This window comes from Bos indicus x Bos taurus, chromosome 21, assembly GCF_003369695.1.
Source record: "Bos indicus x Bos taurus breed Angus x Brahman F1 hybrid chromosome 21, Bos_hybrid_MaternalHap_v2.0, whole genome shotgun sequence".
Taxonomy (NCBI): domain Eukaryota; kingdom Metazoa; phylum Chordata; class Mammalia; order Artiodactyla; family Bovidae; genus Bos; species Bos indicus x Bos taurus.
The window spans coordinates 34,679,013-34,701,434 of NC_040096.1; the positions used below are offsets into that span (position 1 = coordinate 34,679,013).

The 22,422-nt window shown below is 45.5% G+C and overlaps 1 protein-coding gene and 1 pseudogene across 1 annotated transcript; both read left to right on the plus strand.

The window, feature by feature from the left end:
• The first annotated feature begins 1,122 nt into the window (after positions 1-1,122).
• Positions 1,123-3,248, plus strand: LOC113879588 (annotated as a pseudogene).
• Positions 3,249-14,349: 11,101 nt separating this feature from the next.
• On the plus strand, positions 14,350-16,996 carry LOC113879798 (cathepsin G-like). Its single transcript, XM_027521597.1, has 5 exons — positions 14,350-14,437; positions 15,156-15,303; positions 15,755-15,890; positions 16,057-16,311; positions 16,742-16,996. Exons 1-5 carry the CDS (start codon positions 14,383-14,385, stop codon positions 16,901-16,903), a joined length of 756 nt encoding a protein of 251 aa, XP_027377398.1. The 5' UTR covers positions 14,350-14,382; the 3' UTR covers positions 16,904-16,996.
• Positions 16,997-22,422: the final 5,426 nt, after the last annotated feature.

Genomic DNA, 22,422 nt, shown 5'->3' on the forward strand with positions numbered 1-22,422 from the left:
TCTTTTGATTTCCATTATGATTTTGCTTATGATTTACAGTGGATCCTTGAACATGCCTCACATCACATGTGATCTGATATCCAGGCCACCCAGTGCATGGTTCGGAGCACATGTGGTGTGAGACACCCCTTGGCTCACTGTGACTCTCCAGCCCTAATCACTGTTGACTATGGGCTTTGTTTGTTTAACTAAGATGTTGTTACTTTTCAAGAGGCTTGGAATCAAGATGTTTAGAAACAATTTTTTCAATTCCATGCCTTTCCGCATTTGCATGGTGCAGATATGACTGCCATTGTGTGTCTCCATCCCACAGGCTCTTCTTACATGACTGCAATATCTCACCTCCTGTTGGAGGTGGGGTCTAGGGCCCTTCCTTTTTAATCTAGTGAAAGCTCTTGCTCTTGATTGACCCAAGCAGCAGACATGGCAGAATGGATGTCGTATGACATCAATGTCTATGTAATGAAAAGAACACAGCTTCTAGATAGCTCACTTTTTAGGAGATGCTCACTCTGGGGGAGCCAGGCACTGTGTTTGGATGGAGCCAAAGAATCCCATGAAGTGAGACGACATAAGGGGCCCTCGTGGCAAGAAACCAATGTGCCCACAGGACAGCCAGCAGCAACCACTGGGCATGTGTGAGGGAGCCTTCAAGTGATTCAGCTTCTGGGCTTCAAGCTTCCCTGACACCTATGGGAGCAGATGGGTGCTGTTCACATTGTACCATGAGCAAATTGCAGATTCATGGGTTAAGCAATTTTGGTGTTATTTTAAACCACTCAGTCCTTTGGTAACTGGAATAAGCCCTCTTCAGCATCACTTTCACACCATTCTGGCCAGCCCACACCCTTAATCTCACTGTTCTTATCTGATCATGATGGTAAGCTCTCCTCCACCAGAAGCAATAGAGCTTATTTTCAGTGTTTCCCACAGTCTCACACAAAAAAGTCCAAGACACAATCTCTGTGATGATCTAAAGAGAACCACAGAAATGAAGACATTTTTTGATCTATCATCCTGAGGCCCAGGTTTCTGGGGCTCAGGGACTTGAGATCTGCTGATGCAGTATCCCCACGACCCCACAGATAAGAACTTATCAGAGGCTTTTGTTAAGTTTTTACTCCACTGAGACCCCAAGACTTGATCAAACAGTGATGTGACACTTTCTGAGAAGTCTCCTGTGATAACGGCCACAACAACAGAGGAGACACTCAGGGTTAAAAGATCAGAAGGAAGCAGCAACTGTTCAGATCTTATCAACCTTCCTGGAGAGATGGTCCTGTTCTTGCTCCTGGTGGCCCTTCCTCTGTTCCCCACTGGGGAGGCAGGTGAGTGACGGTCCCATCCTCAGAGGCCCAGACCCACCCCACATGACACAGACCTGCTTACATGTTACACTCACGCACACTCTGGCCCTGGTTCATGTAAGGAAATTTCTGAACTCAGGTCGAATTTTCTTAAAGACCACCAACCCTGGTGCCATCTCCCCTCTCCAGCCTTTGCCTCTATAAGCACAGCAGGCAGTCTGGAATCTCTCTTTCAAGGGAAATCATTGGGGGGCATGATGCCAAGCCACACTCCCATTCCCTATATGGCATTTTTTGAATACCAGTTTTCAGAGGAAATTTTCAGCAGTGGAGGTTTCCTCGTGCATAAGGAGTTTGTGCTGACAGCAGCTCACTGCTTGGGAAGGTGAGGAGCAGTGCCTGGGCTCCCACCCTCTGTTGACCCCTTGCAGGGAATGCAGGAAGCTCTTCAAAGTCCAGGTGAGTTTTGGGGAGAGAGCGACAAGTGAATGCCAGTGGCACATTAAGAGAAGCAACTGATCATACCTGGAATGGAAGGAAGCCAGTGTTGTGCCCTGGACCGTAGGGTACACGTGTGAGAAATTCACATTTCCCTCTGTGACTGTCAAGCTTCTGCATGACTGAACACCCTCGTGGGCTCCAGGAGGTCCTCCCTGACTCGGCTGCCAGGAAACAGACAGCTCAGAGATGCTCTGCTCAGGGCCCATTGCCTAGAATTCTCTCTCCTCCAGCCCCACCCTGTCCCAAGCTGTGTTCTTTCCTCCCAGCTTCTGGACTGTATCTCCTGTGACACCTGCTCCCTCTCTGCTCTCTGTGCAGCTCAATGAATGTCACCTGAGGGCCCACAACATCATGGAACAAAAAAGGATCCAGCAGGTCATCCCCATGAGAAGAGCCATCCGCCACCCAGACTATAATGGTAAGTCTTGGGCCAAGGATATCATGTTATTGCAGATGGGATGCATGGCTGCACTGGTTCTGGGACACTTTCCTTCCAGGGTTCTGTATCCCCCATGACCTCATTCCTGCCCTTCCTCCTGTACAACCCCTTCCGTGGTTCGAGCACTGAGAAGAAGGCAACCCCATGACTGTCCTGCAGTCTCTGTGGGCCATCAGTAGGTGAGAATGCCTTTCCTCTTCTGCAGCTGATGAAGAAGGCCACCTTGACAGTTGCAGTGAGCCCCATCAATCTGCCCAGAAGGTGGCAGAAGGTGAAGCGAGGGATAATGTGCAGTGTGGCTGGCCTGGGGGAAGTTGGGGTAGATATGCTCTGTGCAGACAAACTACAGGAGGCAGATTCTAAAGTCCAAAGGGAGGAGAAATGTATCACTTGCTTCGACGACTACATCCCCATCATGCAGATATGTGCTGGAGATTCAAACAAGAGCAGGGATTCTTTCTTGGTGAGATCCCCAGTGTTGTCCATGCAAAACCTTGGGTCAGCTGAGCTGGGAGGATGGGGGGCAGTGGGAATGAACCCCGTCCCTCTGTCCCAAGCCTGTCCTCCTATCTGGTCTCTGTCCTGTGTCCAGCCTCTCCCCACCTCCACAGTCATATATGGGCAGAGGCTTCCTGTGGTAGAAGCAGAGGGATTTTCAACGCCTGGATGAAACCTCAAGACCAACAAAGGCCCTGATGTCAGCCCAGGCCCCTAACAGAGACCAGCCTGGGCATCAGCGGGGAGAATAACTGAAAAAGGTGAGCTCAGCCCTTGCCCTCTCTGCCCACAGGGTGACTCCAGGGGCGTACTCGTGTGTAATGGTGTGGCCCAGGGCAGTGTGTCCCGTGGAGAAGAGTATGGGAGGACTCCAAATGTCTACACGAGAATCTCCAGCTTTCTGTCCTGGATCCAAACAACAATGAGACAGTACAAATGGTAGGGATCAGCCTGAGGTGCCCCTGGGATGGAGCCCTCCGTCTTCCTTGGAATGGGTGCGCTGGGCAAAGTGGGTGAAGGAAAGCTGTCTGGAATTTAATAAACTTTCATCTCGAGCAGAAATCACTGATTCCTCTTTTATTTACCTAAACACATTTGTTAGGCGCCTACTCTGACAGGCAACCATCTATTCACATCTGATCTTCCTCCTCCAGCACATACACCGCACCCCACCCCCACCTTCCAACTCTGAAATAAAAACTCCTGTTGCACTGACAGCCAGCTCCCTCCAGTCCCATGTCGCCAGCGCCAGCTCCACCTGCAGGCTGCCCGTGAGCTCCATCAGAGAAGGGAGACCCCTCCTCAGGAACACACGACCCTCTTGTCAACAATCCTCGTGTCTCATCCATATGCCCTCTCCTTGTCCACACCTACTCTCCTATCCCCCATCCCAGTGCCCAGGGGGCAACAGAAGAGAATCCAGATTTGGAAGGAGGGCCCCCTGAGAAGCTCTGGGGTTGAGGGGTAAACTTGTCCATCCTAACAGAAATGGGGGAGGTTTACAAAGGTGTGGCTCACTGAATGCAGTCCCTCCCTGCATCAGAACAGAGGTGAGAAGTCTGAGAAAGTTTCAGGAAGGCTTCAGTATTCCCAGGCCCAGCTTGAGTGTCTATCACAGCCCTGTCTTGGGGTCCTGGGTCCAGGGCTCTATGCAGCCTCTGATGTCTTGACAGCACATCCTCCTTCAGCCCCAAGTGACCTTGAGGGAGCTCTTCCATCTTGGGCTGAGCCAGCCTCTCCCCACCTCCATTATTCCCATGTAGCTGCTACTGCTAAGTCACTTCAGTCGTGTCCGACTCTGTGCGACCCCATAGATGGCAGCCCACCAGGCTCCCCCGTCCCTGGGATTCTCCAGGCAAGAACACTGGAGTGGGTTGCCATTTCCTTCTCCAATGCATGAAAGTGAAAAGTGAAAGTGAAGTCGTTCAATCGTGTCCGACCCTCAGCGACCCCATGGACTGTAGCCCACCAGGCTTCTCCACCCATGGGATTTTCCAGGCAAGAGTACTGGAGTGGGGTGCCATTGCCTTCTCCGTTATTCCCATGTAGGTGTGTATATAAATATATTTATCGCTAAAGGAAAGTCATTGCAATAAAAAAATTTTGGATTCAGGGGTATCCTAATGTTTCAAAGGTTTCTTATAACCTATAGTTTATTGACTCAATTTTTCCTTCTATTTATCAATAATCTCTGAATTTTTTAATCTACAAATGTATTTGGGAAAGTTACTAGTTTTTAAAATATGCAGCTTAGGGAAGGCTAGGCTGAAGGGGAGTGGTTTGCTGAACATTTGCATGGTGAGTGAGTTTTCACTGTGGCAAAATGCATTTTGGATGGAAAAGCAACAGACATCGTAGTTGAATACAGAACATATAAATAAGAACGTTAAAAGAAGTACAGAATTCCATCATTCTCAGATCATCATTAATGCTTAAATATATTTCCTTTTGCTTTTTTTCCTATTTGTTCATAAGATGTTGTTCCTTCAGTTCACTTGGGACTGGGTTGTATAGAGCTCCTCATGCCGTCCTTTCCATTCCTCTTTCTTCTGTCCTCATACTGGTGAGAGGGTTGGGGTCATCTGCACATGTTTAGGATGGCCTGGCCCAGGGTTATCTGAGGCATGGTTCTCTGGACACTGGACAGAGAATACTTTGTGGGGAGTAATTATTAGGATGAGCAGCACCTGTATCTCTTTCACTGCTCACCAGTCACCAGCATGTTTGGAGAGGAAGCCCCTTCCCACTCATGAGCACTCTGATTTGGGTGGAAAAGCCCCCATCTCAGCTTAAAGGATGCTCAGCGCCAATGGTCCCAGGGACGGTTTGTTTTGGTCCAGTGAGTATCAAGTCCAGGACTTTTGTTCAGAACTGTGGGATAAGAAAAGCTCCCTATGTTGTGAAATATTTGCATTTAAAGAGGCGATTCTAAACACTCCAAAAATGTGAGGCTAGAATGGTAACAAGATGGGAAATGGGATTGCTGTTTGGGGCACTTGGGTGTGTCCAGGGTATGTGCTCATAAGGCAGGTCCAGTCTCTGCCTTCTCACGTGGCACCAAGCAGAGCCCCTTGTCTTGGTGCTCACCATCTTTCTCTCTACCCACAGATTCTAAGTCTACCTCTGCCTACTGTCAGCTTCTCAAGGGCAGGAACTGTGTCTCTCACATCCCTGGACCTTGCTATCGAGTAATTATTCATGATCTCATCAGAATCATAAAAGAACCGTCAGTGGGGAAATGGAGATATTCTTGATTCAGTCACTGAGGTGCTCCTGGCGTCCAGCCCCTCTACTGCTATATTATGGAAGAATCCTTGCAGTCTATTAGATTAGTTACTAATGGGGTGTTGACTACAAATTTTAATTATACATGATGGCCCATCTGTGGAATCCTGCCTCCCAAGGAATGAGCATTAAGCTAAAATGCCTTTGTTTACAATATAGGAAACATCCTGGCCAGGCCCATCAATGAAAGACTGCAGGACAGAAGAAACTGACACATCTTCTCTGGAGGCTGACTGGAACCAAGAAATGTTTGATGCCACTCCCTCCTCTTTTATCATAGTATAAAAGAAGCCTGAATTCTAACTCAGGCAAGACGGTTCCTTGGGGCACAAGTCCACCATCTTCTTGGTCTGCTGGCTTTCCAAATAAAGTCACTGCTCTTTGCCCAAACAACTCATCTCTCTATTGACTTACTGTACAGCGATGAGCTTGGACTTGGTAACACTGACTGCACCACAGCCTTCACTTTGCTGTTCCTCTTGCTCTGTGACTCTGCAGTGGGAGTGCCAGTGTGGTGACTGTCGTTCTCACCCATCCCACAGCAGAGAGCATGGACACACGTGGCGTGCTGACACCTGGCTGGGCCTGGGGGGTGCACAGCTCTCTATGGGGGCACTGACCTCCCCTCCTTCTTTCCTCTATGCTTTGTGTCTGGAAGGAAGAAACCCCAGCAGCTGTGACCTGGGCAGACCTTCTGGAAGATGCAGCCACTCCTGCTCCTGATGGCCTTTCTTTTGCTTTCTGGGCTGGGACAGGTGAGTGACCATCCCCATTCCTGAGGGCAGAACCCATCTCACTAAACCTCCTGCAGTCCTGACCCTCTGCTAAGCTCCAATTTCGGAACCAGCTCCCATCCCAACCAGGACTACAAGCTTGATGCCACATAGACACTCAGCAATGGAGGGATGGCAGGCTAGAACAAAGATTTTCACCAAGAGCTTTCATGGGTCTCAGACTCTCTCTCACCATCAGGAAAGTGGGTTGTGCATTTGGTGGAGGATGTGACACTGCAAAACACGAGTAAGTAAAATCCCTCAATCCAGTCAGGAAGGGACAACTCAGACAAACCATCCACAGTATGGGAGTTTTTGGTGGACCCAGGTTAAGACCCAGAGAAAACTTCTCAGTGCTTCTCACCCTTCACTCCTGCTAGGAGAGAAGTCCAGGGTGTGATTGATCAGAAGTGGCTAAGTGACATTACCCAAAGCTCTCTAGGTGCCTTGAGTCTTCCCCAGACCCCAAGAAGTCCATTTTCTGCCCCATCTCCCCTGCCTCCCAGACCCTCAGCTGCCCCAGGGTCTTTAGCAGTGCCCACCCCCATTCCTGTAGTCTTGGATCCCACCAGTACTATCCCTATCAATCTCAGCCAAAAGCTAATTGGAAGCCATTCACTCGTGCAGCCAAAAAAACATTTACTGAGGTCCTGGGATGCATCAGGCTCAAGGACATGAGGATTTTACAAAATCCACCTCTGTAAGCTCCTAGTGCAAGCTCACATTAATTTTATAATATTCCTGAGAAAGCTCCCAGAAGCCCTGCACTCATGTCATTGAAAAGCACAAGACACAGTGTCACCCCCCCAGGGCTGTCTGTCGCCTCAATTTCCCCTCAGCGCAGCCCTGCCCTGAAGTCACTGGCCCATCACAGCTCCTGGGCTGTATCTCCTGTGACTCCACGCTCCTCATATCTCTACTCTGTTCTCTGTGCAGCTCAATCAGCGTCACCCTGGGGGCCCACAGCATCAAGAAGCAGGAGAGGGTACAGCAGGGTCAAGTGCTTTTTCTTTCCATGTAGAAAGACGTGCCTTATAAGACACCAAGCACCCCACTCCAGTACTCTTGCCTGGAAAATCCCATGGACGGAGGAGCCTGGTGAGCTGCAGTCCATGAGGTCGCTAAGAGTCGGACAGGACTAAGCGACTTCACTTTCACTTTTCACTTTCATGCATTGGAGAAGGAAATGGCAACCCACTCCAGTGTTCTTGCCTGGAGAATCCCAGGGATGGGGGAGCCTGATGGGCTGTCGTCTATGGGGTCGCACAGAGTTGGACACGTTTGAAGCGACTTAGCAGCAGCAGCAGCAGTGACATTTATTGTCCTAGCACCACTTATTGAGGAGGGAAAAAAATAGTCTTCTCCTCATTCTCTGTCATAAAACCTCCATCATAAACCATGTTTGATATATGTGTTCTTTAATCACTAAGTCATGTCTGACTTTTTAGATCCCATGGGCTGTAGCCCACTGGGCTCCTCTCTTCATGGGATTTCCCAGGCAAGAACACTGGAGTGGGTTGCCATTTCCTTCTCCATGGGATCTTCCCAGCCCAGGGGTTGAACCTGGGTCTTCTGCATTATTTGGTGGATTCCTTACTGTTGAGGCACCTGGATAGCCCTTGATACATGTGTATCACTGTCCCAATATGTGTGGGGTCTCTTTTTCTTGTCCACTAGTCTATATCCCTGTGCTCCATCAATGCCACACCATCTTCAGTACTATGACTTCATTTGCTAAAGCAAGACCTACCATCTTGTTCTCATTCTTTAAGACGACTTGGCTATTTTTGGTCATGGATTTTTCCACATATATTTTCCATGTCTATTTAGAACCAAGTAAGTTACTTTCAATGGCACCCCACTCCAGTACTCTTGCCTGGAAAATCCCATGGATGGAGGAGCCTGGTGGGCTGCAGTCCATGGGGTCGCTAAGAGTCGGACACGACTGAGCGACTTCACTTTCGCTTTTCATTTTCATGCATTGGAGAAGGAAACGGCAACCCACTCCAGTGTTCTTGCCTGGAGAATCCCAGGGACAGAGGAGCCTGATGGGCTGCCGTCTATGGGGTCACACAGAGTTGGACACGACTGAAGTGACTTAGCAGCAGCAGCAGCAAGTTCTATGAAATACCTCTTGGGTGCATTGAGTCTATAGACCATTTTTTGGAGAAATGACATTTTAAAAATATTTTCTCTTCCAAACATAAACATGGAATATCTTTCTGTTTAAATCTTCTAAGTGTCTCTTAGTAAGGTTTTATAATTTTCACCATATCTTTTCTTTAGGTTTATATTTACTTATCTGACAATTTTTATGCTTTAAAACTTTTTTCAAATTTCATTTTCTGACAGTATTATCATGTATATAGAATATGGCTAATATTTAAATTAATTCTGTGCCTAGAAAATTTGTCAAACTCTCTTATTAATCATAATAATTGATTGGCAGATTCTTGGGTATTCTCAATGTATACTATATCTCAAATATTCAGTTTTATTTCCTCTTTTCCTGTCCTTATTTCTATAAATAGAAGCTTTCCTTCTATTTCTTGCTTAATTGTACTGGCTAAAATCTCTAGTATAATGTTGAAGAGAAATGATGATTATGGCTATCTGTGTGAACTTGTTTTGCTCTCAAATGGAAAAACATTCAACACTTCATCATTAAGTATAATGATTGGTATGGGATTTTTGCAGAGACCTTTTATCAGAATAAAGAGCCTCTTTATTGTTCCTATTTTGCTAAGAATCTTTAAAAATAATTAATGATGAATTTTACTACATGCCTTTTCCCCCTTCAGTTGAATTATCATATGGTGTTTCTTCTTTCATCAATCAACATGTTGTTATAGCAGTTGTGTGTGTGTGTGTTTAAAGACTTCAGCTACAACTTTATTAATCAGACACACACCAAAATGATAATCAGGAAACAGCAACAGGTGTGGGAAGGGAAGAAACATATATACAGTAATTGTGTATTGAATGAAAAGCAACTCATCCTCAGTTCAGTCAGTCAGTTCAGTCGCTCAGTCGTGTCCCACTCTTTGCGACCCCATGAACCGCAGCATGCCAGGCCTCCCTGTCCATCACCAACTCCCAGAGTCCACCCAAACCCATGTCCATTGTGTTGGTGATGCCATCTAACCATCTTATCCTCTGTCGTCCCCTTCTCCTCCTTTCCCAGCATCAGGGTCTTTTCAAATGAGTCAACTCTTCATATGAGGTGGCCAAAGTATTGGAGTTTTAGCTTTAGCATCAGATCTTCCAATGAACACCCAGGACTGATCTCCTTTAGGATGCACTGGTTGGATCTCCTTGCAGTCCAAGGGACTCTCAAGAGTCTTCTCCAACACCACAGTTCAAAAGCATCAATTCTTCGGCATTCAGCTTTCTTCACAGTCCAAATCTCACATCCATACATGACCACTGGAAAAACCATAGCCTTAACTAGATGGACCTTTGTTGGCAAAATAATATCTCTGCTTTTGAATATGCTATCTAGGTTGGTCATAACTTTCCTTCCAAGGAGTAAGCGTCTTTTAATTTCATGGCTGCAATCACTCATCCTCAGAAAAACCCAAATTAGAAATGATCTAATATTTTTGCTTATTGACTGATTTGACTTACATCAGTACTGAAATAACATTAGCCCATAATGTTCCTCTCCTATATTGTCATCACTGGGTTTGGCATCTAGGTTTTGCTAGTCTCATAAAGGAGATGTTTAGCATCTCCTTGCCAGCAGAAATTATCATCCTTGGAACTTTTTTCACAGATTTCCAGTGAATCCCTGTGAGCCTGAGGCTGTCCTTGATGGACTATTTTTGAAAACTGAAACAAATTATTTAACATTTATGGGAAAATTCAAACTTTTTGAGTATGTTTCATTAGGTTACTAAGGATTTGTCAATTTCATGTGTTGCTGTTCAGTCGCTCAGCTGTGTCTGACTCGTAATCCTATGGACTGCCACCCACCAGGCGCCTCTGTCTATGGAATTTTCCATACAAGAATACTGGAGTGGTTTGCCATTTCTTTCTCCAGGGGAACTTCTTTACCCAGGGATTGAACCCATGTGTCTCTCTTTTTTATTTGAACCTATGTCTCTTGTGTCTCCTGCATTGGAAGGCAGATTTTTTACCACTAATTTACAAAATTACTGGCTTCCCAGTGACCTAGAAGTTAATATACATATGATTAAAACTCTTTCTTAGTTCTCCCACCATGTGGCTGTACTTTTCACCATCTCAATAGTGTCTTTAGTAATCAGAATTTCTTCTTTATTCATGTACACCCAAAAAAATGTTAATGTAGATCAACTCATTCATTATTATTGATGGTTCAGTTCAGTTCAGTTCAGTCGTTCAGTCGTGTCTGACTCTTTGCGAGTTAGTGCTTCTTATATCTGTATAAAATTGTTTTTACAGTGATGAGTGTATAAAGAAATTCTCCTATATTCAAAGGTTTAATTTTTTACCTTGCAATTAATTAATTTGAAGTATAGTGTTAAATGGTCAAGTTTCATTTTTATTCTGATATACCTAACAAATTTTACTATAAATTAATTTCATCATTATTAATCATTTTGATATTTTTTGTTTTCATTATGATTTTACTCATGGTTTCCAGTTGATCCTTGAACAGCATAGGAGATAAGGGGCACTGATGCTTCACCTGGTAGAAAATCCAGGTGTAACTAACCTATAGTTGGCCCTCATGTTCTATGGTTTTGCAACCAATCATGGATAGCTCAGTAGTCAATTATTTATTATTGAAAAAAATCAGTGTGTAAGTAGACCTATTCAGTTCAAACCCCTGTTGTTCAAAGAACCACGGTATTTAGCAGTTTATTTACTTAGTTTTTACGATATAAGGATTTCCTGCTCATATGCTTGTTATGAAATTCTAGTTTATACTCATTGTGGCATATTAAATATGATGTACATTTAAATCCTTTAAACACTTTTGAGACCTAATCTATGGCTTAATCTATGGTCAACATCTGTATGTACTTGTCAACTGTGTAATCTGCTTTTGTTGGTTAAGATGTTCATTATATATTCATTGTTTCATTAGCTATTCATAACTTCTATATCATTGAAGAGAAATGAAAGTGAAAGTCACTCAGTCATGTCTGACTCTTTGCGACACCATGGACTGTATAGTCCATGGAATTCTCCAGGCCAGAATACTGAAGTGGATAGACTTTCCCTCCTCAAGGGGCTCCCAACCCAGAGATCCAACCCAGCTCTCCCTCATTGCAAACAGATCTTTTCCAGCTGAACCACAAGGGAAGCCCATTACTAATCTATATCATTACTAATCAATATATAGGATAAGTTTTAAAATCTTCGCAAATGATATGAAGATATTTCTTCCTGGGGAGCATCCATTCACTGCTGCTGTTGAAAATTCAGCCTTTGACCTGCCATTCATTTGAAAATGTTTAATCTGTTTATCTTAATCTACTTGCCCTTCAATTTTCTGCCATTTCTTTATAATATTGATTTCTAAGTATCAATTTGTTTTTTTGTATTCTGGTTGAGATTTATCTTTTTCTAACCTCTAACTGCATTTTTGTCATCAGCTTAAAAAATAATCTCAGCTAGTATGTCATTATATATTACTTTTTTCCCTTTTCTTTCTTGATTTTCTCCTAATTCAACATATGTTCAACCTCCTAATTCTACTATTTTCTATATTTTTATCTTTATGCTTGTCTGTGCTCCATTCTGGACAATTCTTTCTGAGCTCTTTCAGGTTAGTTATTCTCTTCCCATCTTTGTCTAATCTGTTATTAATTTTATTCACTGTGACTTTGATTTTGTCTTTTTCATATTTTTTGCTTTTAGAAGCTGTATTTAGCTCTTTTTCAGATGTTGTGTCATTTTTTAAGATTAATGTTCCCTGGAGTGTGTTTAAAGCTAGCTTTTATTTCAGCCAATTGTTTTGCAATCTGTATTTTATTTTGCTAATAACATTATCCCAGTAATTAAAGATTTTTCTCTATTATTATCTATTGTTTCTTAGTCATGGTATCCTGTATTTTTTTGCTTGTTCATCTTTTTATATTTGACTATATACTTATTACATTTGAAAAACAATATTTAGGTGTAATTCAAACACTGAAATTAAGTGAATTTCCTCTACATTTGTATTTGATTTTGCTAGGTACTTTGGGAAACAGTCTGTAACCACATTAATGGAAGGAAGTTCAAGGTATGAGAGGCTGTGAAAATCTAAATAATACTATCTTTCATGCTATTACATGCAAGGAAGAGCCCATTAACTCTTTTTTTGTTACTCTGAGTGTGTAGACTTTTAATTCCCAGCTTATCATGGTGGGGGGCCTGATTAGACCTGCTTGTGAGGGTCTTGGTCTCTAATTTCTACATTCCTCACACTATATGCTCATTAACACAGTTCAAAAAACAAAAATAGAAGTTCAAATTTTGTGGGTTCAGAAAATTTACACAGAACAATAATAATTATCTAACTGGACGCTTGTTATTCCTTCAGTTGTGGCCTGAGTCATATCTGCATTGGCAGTTCTTCAAGGCTTTTCAGGTTTTTAGACATTTTAAACAGGTTTATTTTGGTAGTTTTTGGAGGAAAGATTGGCATAAAATGCTAGTCATTGTGAATGAAATCCCCTATGCACATCTTCATTCAGATGATTATATATATTTGACTCCCATTTCTTTGCATGCTATTCTTGATCTTTCCTTTAAAAAAAAAATTATGTTAAAGTTTTTAAAATAAAATGAAGTGCTGAAAAAATGTAAGTAACAATGATTTTCAATTACCCAAATGCTAAGGCACTAATCAAGCTGTTATTCTATTTTTTACTTTTTCCCTCCTGTTTTCTGCATATTACTTTTTAGATGCATAAAGAAATTTCATGAGGTTGCAAGCATAAACCACGCATTAGAGAAAGGATTAAGTTCTTTGCAGCTTTAAGAATAAGTGATAACCTACAGGTATTTATATATGCAGAGAGGATCTTTAACTTTCATAAGATTTTCAAGTGGTCTTAAAACAATCCACAAAAGGTTGAGAATTGTATTAGAATTCAATTCTGACATTTTTGCAAAACTTTAACCATTCTGTGGTGCTTTCTGAGGCAATACAGAATCTTCCAAGTATTTTAAGTGTGTCTACTAACCCCTTGTGTTACTCTACAGAACTCTGCCATCCCTCTCTCTCAATGCTGAGTGTCCACTTCTTCAGGTGTCACAGGTAGCACAGCAGTGAGCTACCTCCTTAGGTGCCAGCACCCGTGGAGCAGAGACGGGTTTAGGTTGATGGGTCTATCATGGATGAATAGGATCTGAGATGTTTTTTCCCAAGGTCTGATGGCTGTCAACAAAATCAAGTCACTGGGCTTTTTCTGCAGGCAGGGAAACTTCTGGAACACAAAAACACTCAGCTCAGTAGGAAGCAGAAAAATAGAAGCCTTCCCCAGTGTCGAGATGCACTGAGAGTTTATTGGGGGCTCAAGTGACCTGAGAGAGAAGTGGTCAGTGGCAGAGCCTCATTCTTCCCTTTTCTTTCTCTGGCAGTGCCCTCCACCCACCCAGGAACAGAGCTACTCAGTGTGCTTGGCAACTTCTAGAAAGAAGTGGGAGCAGCTAGGGTCTGGGTGGGGCTCAGGACCAGGGGGTGAAGACATGCAGGTTCCATTCCCTGAGGGAAAAGGAGGAAATAGACAGGTCCCAGCCTTGATGCTTGTGAGGACTTTACTGAATTTGGTGGGTTAGGGGTTCTGGGACACGCAGCCTCCACCCCGGTGCCCTGGGTTCCCATTTCTGTGGCCAGCACTGACTCAGCAGCTGTGCGAGCTATTGCACTGAAGGCTTCGGTTACTGCCTTCCCCCAGGTCCTTGGCAGTTGGTGGGCAAGCCTCTTGGGCAGCTCTGGGTGATGAAACTGATCACAGCAGCAGGAGAATGGGACTGTGGATGTTTGAGCCCCCACCCCCACCCTCAAACCCCCACCTTCACCTTTGCTTCCTCTCCCAGGGGCTCAAAGTCTGGCAGGAGGAAGCAGGGGCAGCAACTGCTGGGCAGCCTCGCCAGGAAGATGTGGCCGCTCCTGCTCCTCGTGGCCTTTCTCCTGTCCCCCAGGGCTCGGGCAGGTGAGTGACCGTTCCCACCCTCAGGAGCCCAACTCCACCCGATAGACTCTGAAGACAGACCACCCAGACACTTGCTAGCTCTGTATCACTGGGCAGCTTGCATGAGTCCACAGTTTCCAGCTTCAGATGCTGAGGGCAGGAATTCTATCAGGCCTACCTGGAGAGTCGCTATGAGAGTTTAAGTGATGTGGTGTACATAGAGCTCTCAGAACCACCGTGGCACATACTACCTGCTATATAAATGTGCTCTCTGAACTCAGTTGCAGACCCTGTTTCAGAGCCTAGGAGATCAAGATACAGTGATAGTGAACCCATCAGCCCATCTCTAGATCCTTAAATTCATGAGCTGGACTCACAGGGATCTGGAAAGTTCCCTGAGGAAGAAAGTGCCACAGAACTTCAGGGAGAGGCGGCGCCAGAGGGCTCTGGGTTTGCCATCCCCACAGCAGAGAAACCCTCCTGTGAGGGAGGCCGCAGCTGGCCTTGCCTTCTGGGCAGGTGGGAGGGTGCTGAGGCTGGATGGAGAACCAGCAGCACTTTCTGCAGGATCCTGGAGCCTCCCCCAGTTCTGCACCCTGCAGACCCCATTCTCACCAACCACCAGCTCACCCTGCCCCTGCTCATCTCTCCTGCTCCCCAACTTCCAGTCTTTCTGGAGCCACCAAGCCAATGTCCACACACCCGCCAGTGCAGAGATAATCCTAGTGCTTCCTTCCAGGGCAGATCATCGGAGGCCGAGAAGCCAGGCCCCATTCCCGCCCCTACATGGCATATATTCAGATCCGAAGTCCAGTAGGTATCAAAGTTTGTGGGGGGTTCCTGGTGCGTGAAGATTTTGTGATGACAGCAGCTCACTGCTTGGGAAGGTGAGAACTTAAGGGACTTCTGGGCACCAGCAAAGCAGGTCCAGAAGAGTTCACGAGAGAAGTCACCAAAAGCAGGGTTCTAGCTTGAATGGGTGAAAAAAAAAGACCATGTAGAGATTGGAGTACAAGAAGCAGGCCAGTGTGAATGGGGGAGGACCTGATCAAAAAGAACAAGACGGGGAGATGAAATGTATGCACTGGGGCTTAACTTATGACTTCAAGGTATTTTTGCAGTCTCTTGTTGGGGAGGCAAAATTCGAAATCACTATGTCCTCCACCACCTCCAGCTCAAAGCTGGGGAGACCTAGGGTGCATAGTTCGGCCCCAGAGCCCTTCTGTTTCTGAGTTCCCTCGGTTGAGGTCTGGCAACCCTGGGTAGCCACTTGACTTCTACTGTGGACCACAGTTCCTGTGGCTCAAACCTTACCTCTAGGTTCTCTTTCCTTTGCAGCCAAATAAATGTCATCCTGGGGGCCCACAACATCAGGACATTGGAAAGCACCCAGCAGCGCATCCCTGTGCTCAGATCCATCCCCCACCCTGGATACAGTCAGCAGAACAAGAGGAATGACATCATGTTACTGCAGGTACCGACCCTCTGGTTCTTTAGCTGGGCGGCTCATTCCCAGCCTGGGGGGCTTCCTGTGTCCTGGGATCAGGGAGAGGGGAAGCCGGGCAGACTCCCAGGGCAGTGGCGGGCATGGGGTGAGTGTAGAATAGACAGTCCCTGAGCACCTGCATGCTTCCTGTCAGCTGGCGAACAGAGCTCAGCGTAATCGATTTGTGAGGCCGGTGCCTCTGCCTCAGACTCAAAACAGACTGAGACCTGGGACCCAGTGCACCGTGGCCGGCTGGGGCCTGATCGGCCTGAACATGAGAACAGACACGCTCCAGTGTGTGCAGCTGAGGGTGCAGAGGGATAGGGTGTGCAGGAGACGCTTCATGTTATACTATGGCCGGACACAGATTTGCGTGGGGGACCCGAGACAGAGGAAGTCTGCCTTTCTGGTAAGACCACAGCATCTGCCAACACTGACAGGGGACCCTGGGCAGACTGGGCAGTGGGACGGACCCCATTCCCATGGCTGCAGTCTGGGGCCTGGATCAGAGGGATGTGGGGGGGGCTTTCCCCCATGCATCTGGTGTCTGGGGGAATAGAAGTACCAGACACGAAGGATGTTCACGTGCAGTGTTTTCCTGGGGCCGGTGAGATACCTTGACCTGGGTTGGGCTGAAGAAGCAACCACAGTCAGGGCTGAAGCCCAGCGACGGGAAAATTCAGAAGCTTTTCTTCTGCACCCCACCACCCTCCCATCTCACACACAGCCAGCACTGGAAGGAGCTCCCCTCAACCCCCGTCTTCTCTGAGGGTTGGCAGAGGGCAACAGGAGTGGGGAGTCCTGGGAAACTGAGTGTCCCTTCCCTCCTCTGCCTGTAGGGGGACTCCGGTGGCCCCCTTGTGTGCAGCAATGTGGCCCAGGGCGTTGTCTCCTACGGAGACAGGATGGGGACCCCTCCAGCAGTCTTCACCAGAATTTCCAGCTTCCTGCCCTGGATAAGGAGAACAATGAGACGCTTCCAAGAGTGGAGACCAGAGTGACATCCCATGAGACTGACTCTCCTTCTCTGGGGCAGAGCCCAGCTCCAGGGCAGTTCCCAGAGCCTTAATAAATGTCCTAGTCTGGAGTGGAAATGACTGATTTCTAATGTGTTCATTAAACATGATTCGTGTACAACAAAGTGTGCCAGGACTGAGGGTGAGCTTCATCAGGAAGATGGGGTCTCTTTCTCAGGACAAGTGAATCTCTATTCCCACTGTTCCGGGGTCAGCAGGAGCCTCTTCCCTCCTCCAAGCCATCCATTCCTCTGTGTCCCCTCTACCCACAGCCTGGGGAGGGATGGAGGGACCTACCTTTTCCCAGAGTAAGGTTCCTTGTTCTCCACCCTACCAGAGATGCCCCCTTAGTTACCTGAGAACCACACGCCATTGACCTGGGTAGGACATAAAAAACAAAGGAACAATTGAAATTCCATATGAGACTCAATTTAAGAATAAATGTGGCAGTGCAAATCACTAAACAATGAATTTTTAATAGATTGCAATGAAACAGATAGATAGTCATTTGGGGAAAAAAGATAAAATTGGGTCCGCATAATGGGATCAAAGATCTAAATGAAAATATCAATCATAGGAGAAACAGAAGAAAGAAAAAAAAATTTACTTTCTTAAAAATATCTAACAAACACCCATATCAAAGTTGTGCTGTTCACAATGGCCAAGAGATGGGAGCAACCCAAGTGTCTACAGACAGTCTTTCTCCCAAACCCTTTTCCACACCAACCCACTGTGCTGTGGACCAATGTTCTCATTCCCATGTGATGAGGGTCTCCTTCTGGGTTTTTACTCTACAATTATACAAAACTGCACATAATATGTTGGCTAAAATAACATGACTTTTACTATAAAGATTAGCCTGTGACTAATACACCAATATTATATTCAAATAATAGATTTCTGAAGTCACGTGGTTTAAAATCATGTTTTCACACTTTAGGGTCACTATAAAGAATCAGCTGGAGGTTCTTCTACAATCATCAGAATGTTAACTGGGTTTCCCTGACAGTCTAGTGGTTAAGAGTCTGTCTGCCAATGCAGGGAACAATGGTTCCATCCCTGGCCTGGGAAGATCCCACATGGCATGGAGCAACTAAGTCTGTGCACCGCAGCTACTGAAGCCCACATCCTTAGAATCCATGCTCTACAAGACAGGCCACCACCGCAAGAAGCCTGAGCACGCAACAGAGTAGCCCCCACTCGCCACAACTAGAGAAAGCCCGCATGACAACAAAGAGCCAGGGCAGCCAAAAATAAACATGTAAATCTTTAAAAAATGGTAATTACTCCTTGCCATGTGACATTTCCCACCTGAATTTTTGCAGTTTCCATAATCTTGAGTAATCACTGAACACACATCAAATCCAACTGATATATACAAAAATGCTTCAGTAAACTTGATCATATGTTTACAGATACATCGCTTCAGAAGGTCATTTGCCTAATATTCAGTGTGAGTCATTTATCAACAAAATTTTAATCAGTGATACATCTTTGAAAGTAATCAGTCATTTTTCCCTTTATTTGCTGCTACCCACCCATAGGAATTACGTCTTGCTTGTATGTTCTAGGGGAAAACAATCTCAGTATTAAATGTTTGCATTGCCAGGTGGAAAGAATACTCGATGGTGGAAGTGGGGGGAGAGAGCGGTGGAAGGGACCCCATACAGTCCTTCCTAAGCTCTGTGACATTTATTTTGAGCCCCAGAGCACCACCCAAGTCAAGACTCAGTTCCCAGGAAACTCCTAGTGCAGACTCATCTCCCCACCTAAGGATCTTCCAGCTATTGAGCCCCTTCAAGGCAGCCGCCTGCCTTTAGCAGCCCTGCTGGAAAGGTTTCGACGACCTCACCATGCTCACCTCCAGAGGACAGTTCTCTTCTTGACCATCCCAAAAGTCAGGTCCACTCCCTCTCACAGCTTAGCACCCTCCCCTAGTAAGTAAATCCCAGCAGCAGAGGTTTGGCAGGGGTCCAAAGTTTACTTAAGGAAAATATTCCTTGTTGTGCTCTCCACAGGCACTGGACACTGATCTCCCTAGTACTAGCCAGCCCTCTCTCAATCAGAAGGTATTGTTCTTCTATTTTCTCCTGGTCCCACTGGTCACAGGACCATTCAGCCGGCTGCTCTCAGATCTATCTGGATCCCGTGGCTTGGTCTAGATCTTGGTCTAGGTCATCCCATCTTATTCTCTGAAATGAAGTCTGTCTCCCTGTGGCTTTCTAGTCATCCATACATCTCAGTGATATATGTCAGTGTTTGATATAAGTTAGTGTTTGACTAACTTGAGTTTAGTTGGAATCTCTGTGTTACTGTGACTTATCAAGTTATTTAAACTCTGTGAGAGTTCCTTTTTCATCTCTGGATTAAAGAATCCCCAAAGAATTCTGAGGATAAAATGACACAGTACGTTACAAATTCCTTCCAAAGTACCTGGTGTGTAAAAAGATTTCAATAAATATTAATCGTCACTTCTCTTTCTTTTACTTCTTATGTCCCAGCTCTGGAGCCACAGGAAGAAATTCATCTCAGGCAGTCCTTAATTTAGGGGAGCTATCATGTCTTTTGAACTGTGGTTTTGGAGAAGATTCTTGAGAGTCCCATGGACTGCAAGGAGATCCAACCAGTCCATTCTGAAGGAGATCAGCCCTGGGATTTCTTTGGAAGGAATGATGCTGAAGCTGAAACTCCAGTACTTTGGCCACCTCATGCAAAGAGTTGACTCACTGGAAAAGACTCTGATACTGGGAGGGATTGGGGGCAGGAGGAGAAGGGGACGACAGAGGATGAGATGGCTGGATGGCATCACTGAGTCGATGGACGTGAGTCTGAGTGAACTCCGGGAGTTGGTGATGGACAGGGAGGCCTGGCGTGCTGCGATTCAGGGGTCGAGAAGAGTTGGACACGACTGAGCGACTGAACTGAACTGATCATGTCTAGTGTCCTGTCAGTGTAACTCTCTTCTGAAAAAAATAACACCTCCAGCTCTTCATCTATTCTCCTAAAGATATTCTGGAGTCCATTCACCTCCGAGGATCCTCTCTTGTGGAAATTCTTCTCCAACTCCAAGACTGGGACCTCCTAGACCAAGCCATAAATTGAGTTTTCTCAAACCTCAGGATCAGGACTAGGGCTGTGGTTTCTAGAAGCACAAATATTTCCACTGCGTCCCCCATTCTTCTCAATATGTGCTGCTGCTGCTAAGTCGCTTCAGTCATGTCTGACACTGTGCGACCCCATAGACGGCAGCCCACCAGGCTCCCCCGTCGCTGGGATTCTCCAGGCAAGAACACTGGAGTGGGTTGCCATTTCCTACTCCAATGCATGAAAGTGAAAATTGAAAGTGAAGTTGCTCAGTCGTGTCCAACTCTTTGCGACCCCATGGACTGCAGCCTACCAGGCTCCTCTGTCCATGGGGTTTTCCAGGCAAGAGTACTGGAATGGGGTGCCATTGCCTTCTCCATCTCAATATGTGAGGTTTGTAGAAAGACTAGAGAAGGAATGCCCAGGTAGGGGCAGTCACTTTGAACTGGGGCTATTCTTCGCTTGAAAACAAGAACAGATGCCCTCATCAGGCTTCGGATATCTTTCAGTTGTCCTAGATGAGCGAGGGCATTTGCTTCTCACCTCTTTCTTTAGCTTACAAGATGGCCCAAAGTGTGCAGAGCGAGGCCTCTCTAGCCTACCTGTACACATGCAGGGACAGGTAGGAGGAACCTTGGCTTCAACCTGGTTGTCAGGGGCAGAATGAAGTCAGGCAGGCTTGTTTGTGGTGACTTGTTCCCTCCCCAGTTCGCTCTTCATCCCTTTTCTCTTACAGTCTATTTGCACAGGTTTTGCCTGCTCCCTATTAAGGTGTAAGTGATAAATGAGGTACAGGACTGACAATGTGATCATGCTCAAGGCTCTTGCATTTATATAAGAATCTCTTGCAAATTCATGAGATACAAAGTAGAATGGTGATTCCCAGGGGCTGGGGGGGAGGGGTAATGGGGGATTACTACTTAATGGGTTAAGAGTTTCAATTTGGGAAGGTGAAAAATTTTTTAAGATGGATAATAGTGGAGGTTGCACAATGATGTTCATGTACTTAATGCCACTGAACTGCACACTTAAAACTGGTAAATAGGTAAGTTTTCTATTATGTATATTTTACTACAATTTAAAAAGTAATTTAAAGAATTTCTTGCAACTCTTCTTAAAGAGTTCTAATGGTAGAAGACGTTATTTGGAGAAAGTGGGCAGCTACCTCTTCTGCACACAGATGGCATTGTTGGAGTTATTTTCCCTTAAGAGCACTCTGGTTTCTAGATCAAGGACAAGAGGCCCCGTGTCTGAATAATGTCATAGACCCCAGAAGTAGCTCCACCCCAGCATTTTTCATGCGTGAACATAACACAGAAGGAGAAACTGTAGGAGAGAATGAGCCAGAGGTGCTATCTGAAGAGAGGGCTGGGCTGGAAATAAAATGATGAGCTCTAGGATAGAAAGAAAGGAGGAGTGGGGGAAATCTTGTCCATTCTTCTATGATATTCTCTCCTACTTGGAGTTCACTGAGTTTCTTGGTTTTGAACGTTAATACTTCACAGTTTTTCATCAATATTGTGAAATTTTAAACCATCATTTATTCAAAAATTTTCAACTTTTTTTTTCTGTTGGAGTATGCATGCGTGGGCATGCTTAATTGTGTCTGACTCTTTTGCGACCCCATGGACCAGCTTGCCAGGCTCCTCTGTCCATTTTTAAGGCAAGAATACTGGAATGGGTTGCATTTCCTCCTCCAGGGGATATTCCTAACCCAGGGATCAAACCTGCATCTCCTTCATTGGCAGGCAAGGATAGGATTCTTTACCACTGAGCCACCAGGGAAGCCCTATATTGGAGTATAGCCAATTAATAATGTGATTTTTTTCAGGTGCACAGCAGAGTGACTCAGCCATACCTATACATGTATCCATTCTCTCTCAAACTCCCTCTTTAATTTTTTTTTTTTCTGCTCCTTTCTTTGTCTCTTCTCCTTCTGGGACTCCCTACTTATAAGTTGCATGAGGTGTTCCACACATCTGATATCCTATTCATTTTTATTTTTTACTTCTGTTCACTGAAAAGTCCTAAAGCAATTCCAGATTTGTTAGTGATGACTTCACAGGGGCAGCCAGTTACTCTCCTGGAATAATAGCCAAGCTCGACACAGGTGCCTTCTGCCCTTGGTCCAAGCAGCAGAGCTAGATGTGGGTCAGGTGAGACAGGAGGCGGCGGGGAGGAGAACAGAGAGAGAGACAATTGCTGATCAACATTATGTGGATCCACGGGGAGCCCTGGAGAAGGGAGGCTTGAGCCACGTGTGGGGTGCAAGTATAGTCCAAGGTGGAGTCCAAATAGCTGAGGAAAGCTGTCTGTCAGAAAAATGTGATAGCACTGCCAAATGCTCAGGAAACCAGCTACAGAAATTGTGAAAACCCTCATGGTTCTATGTGACAAGATGCATTAAAATGATAAACACC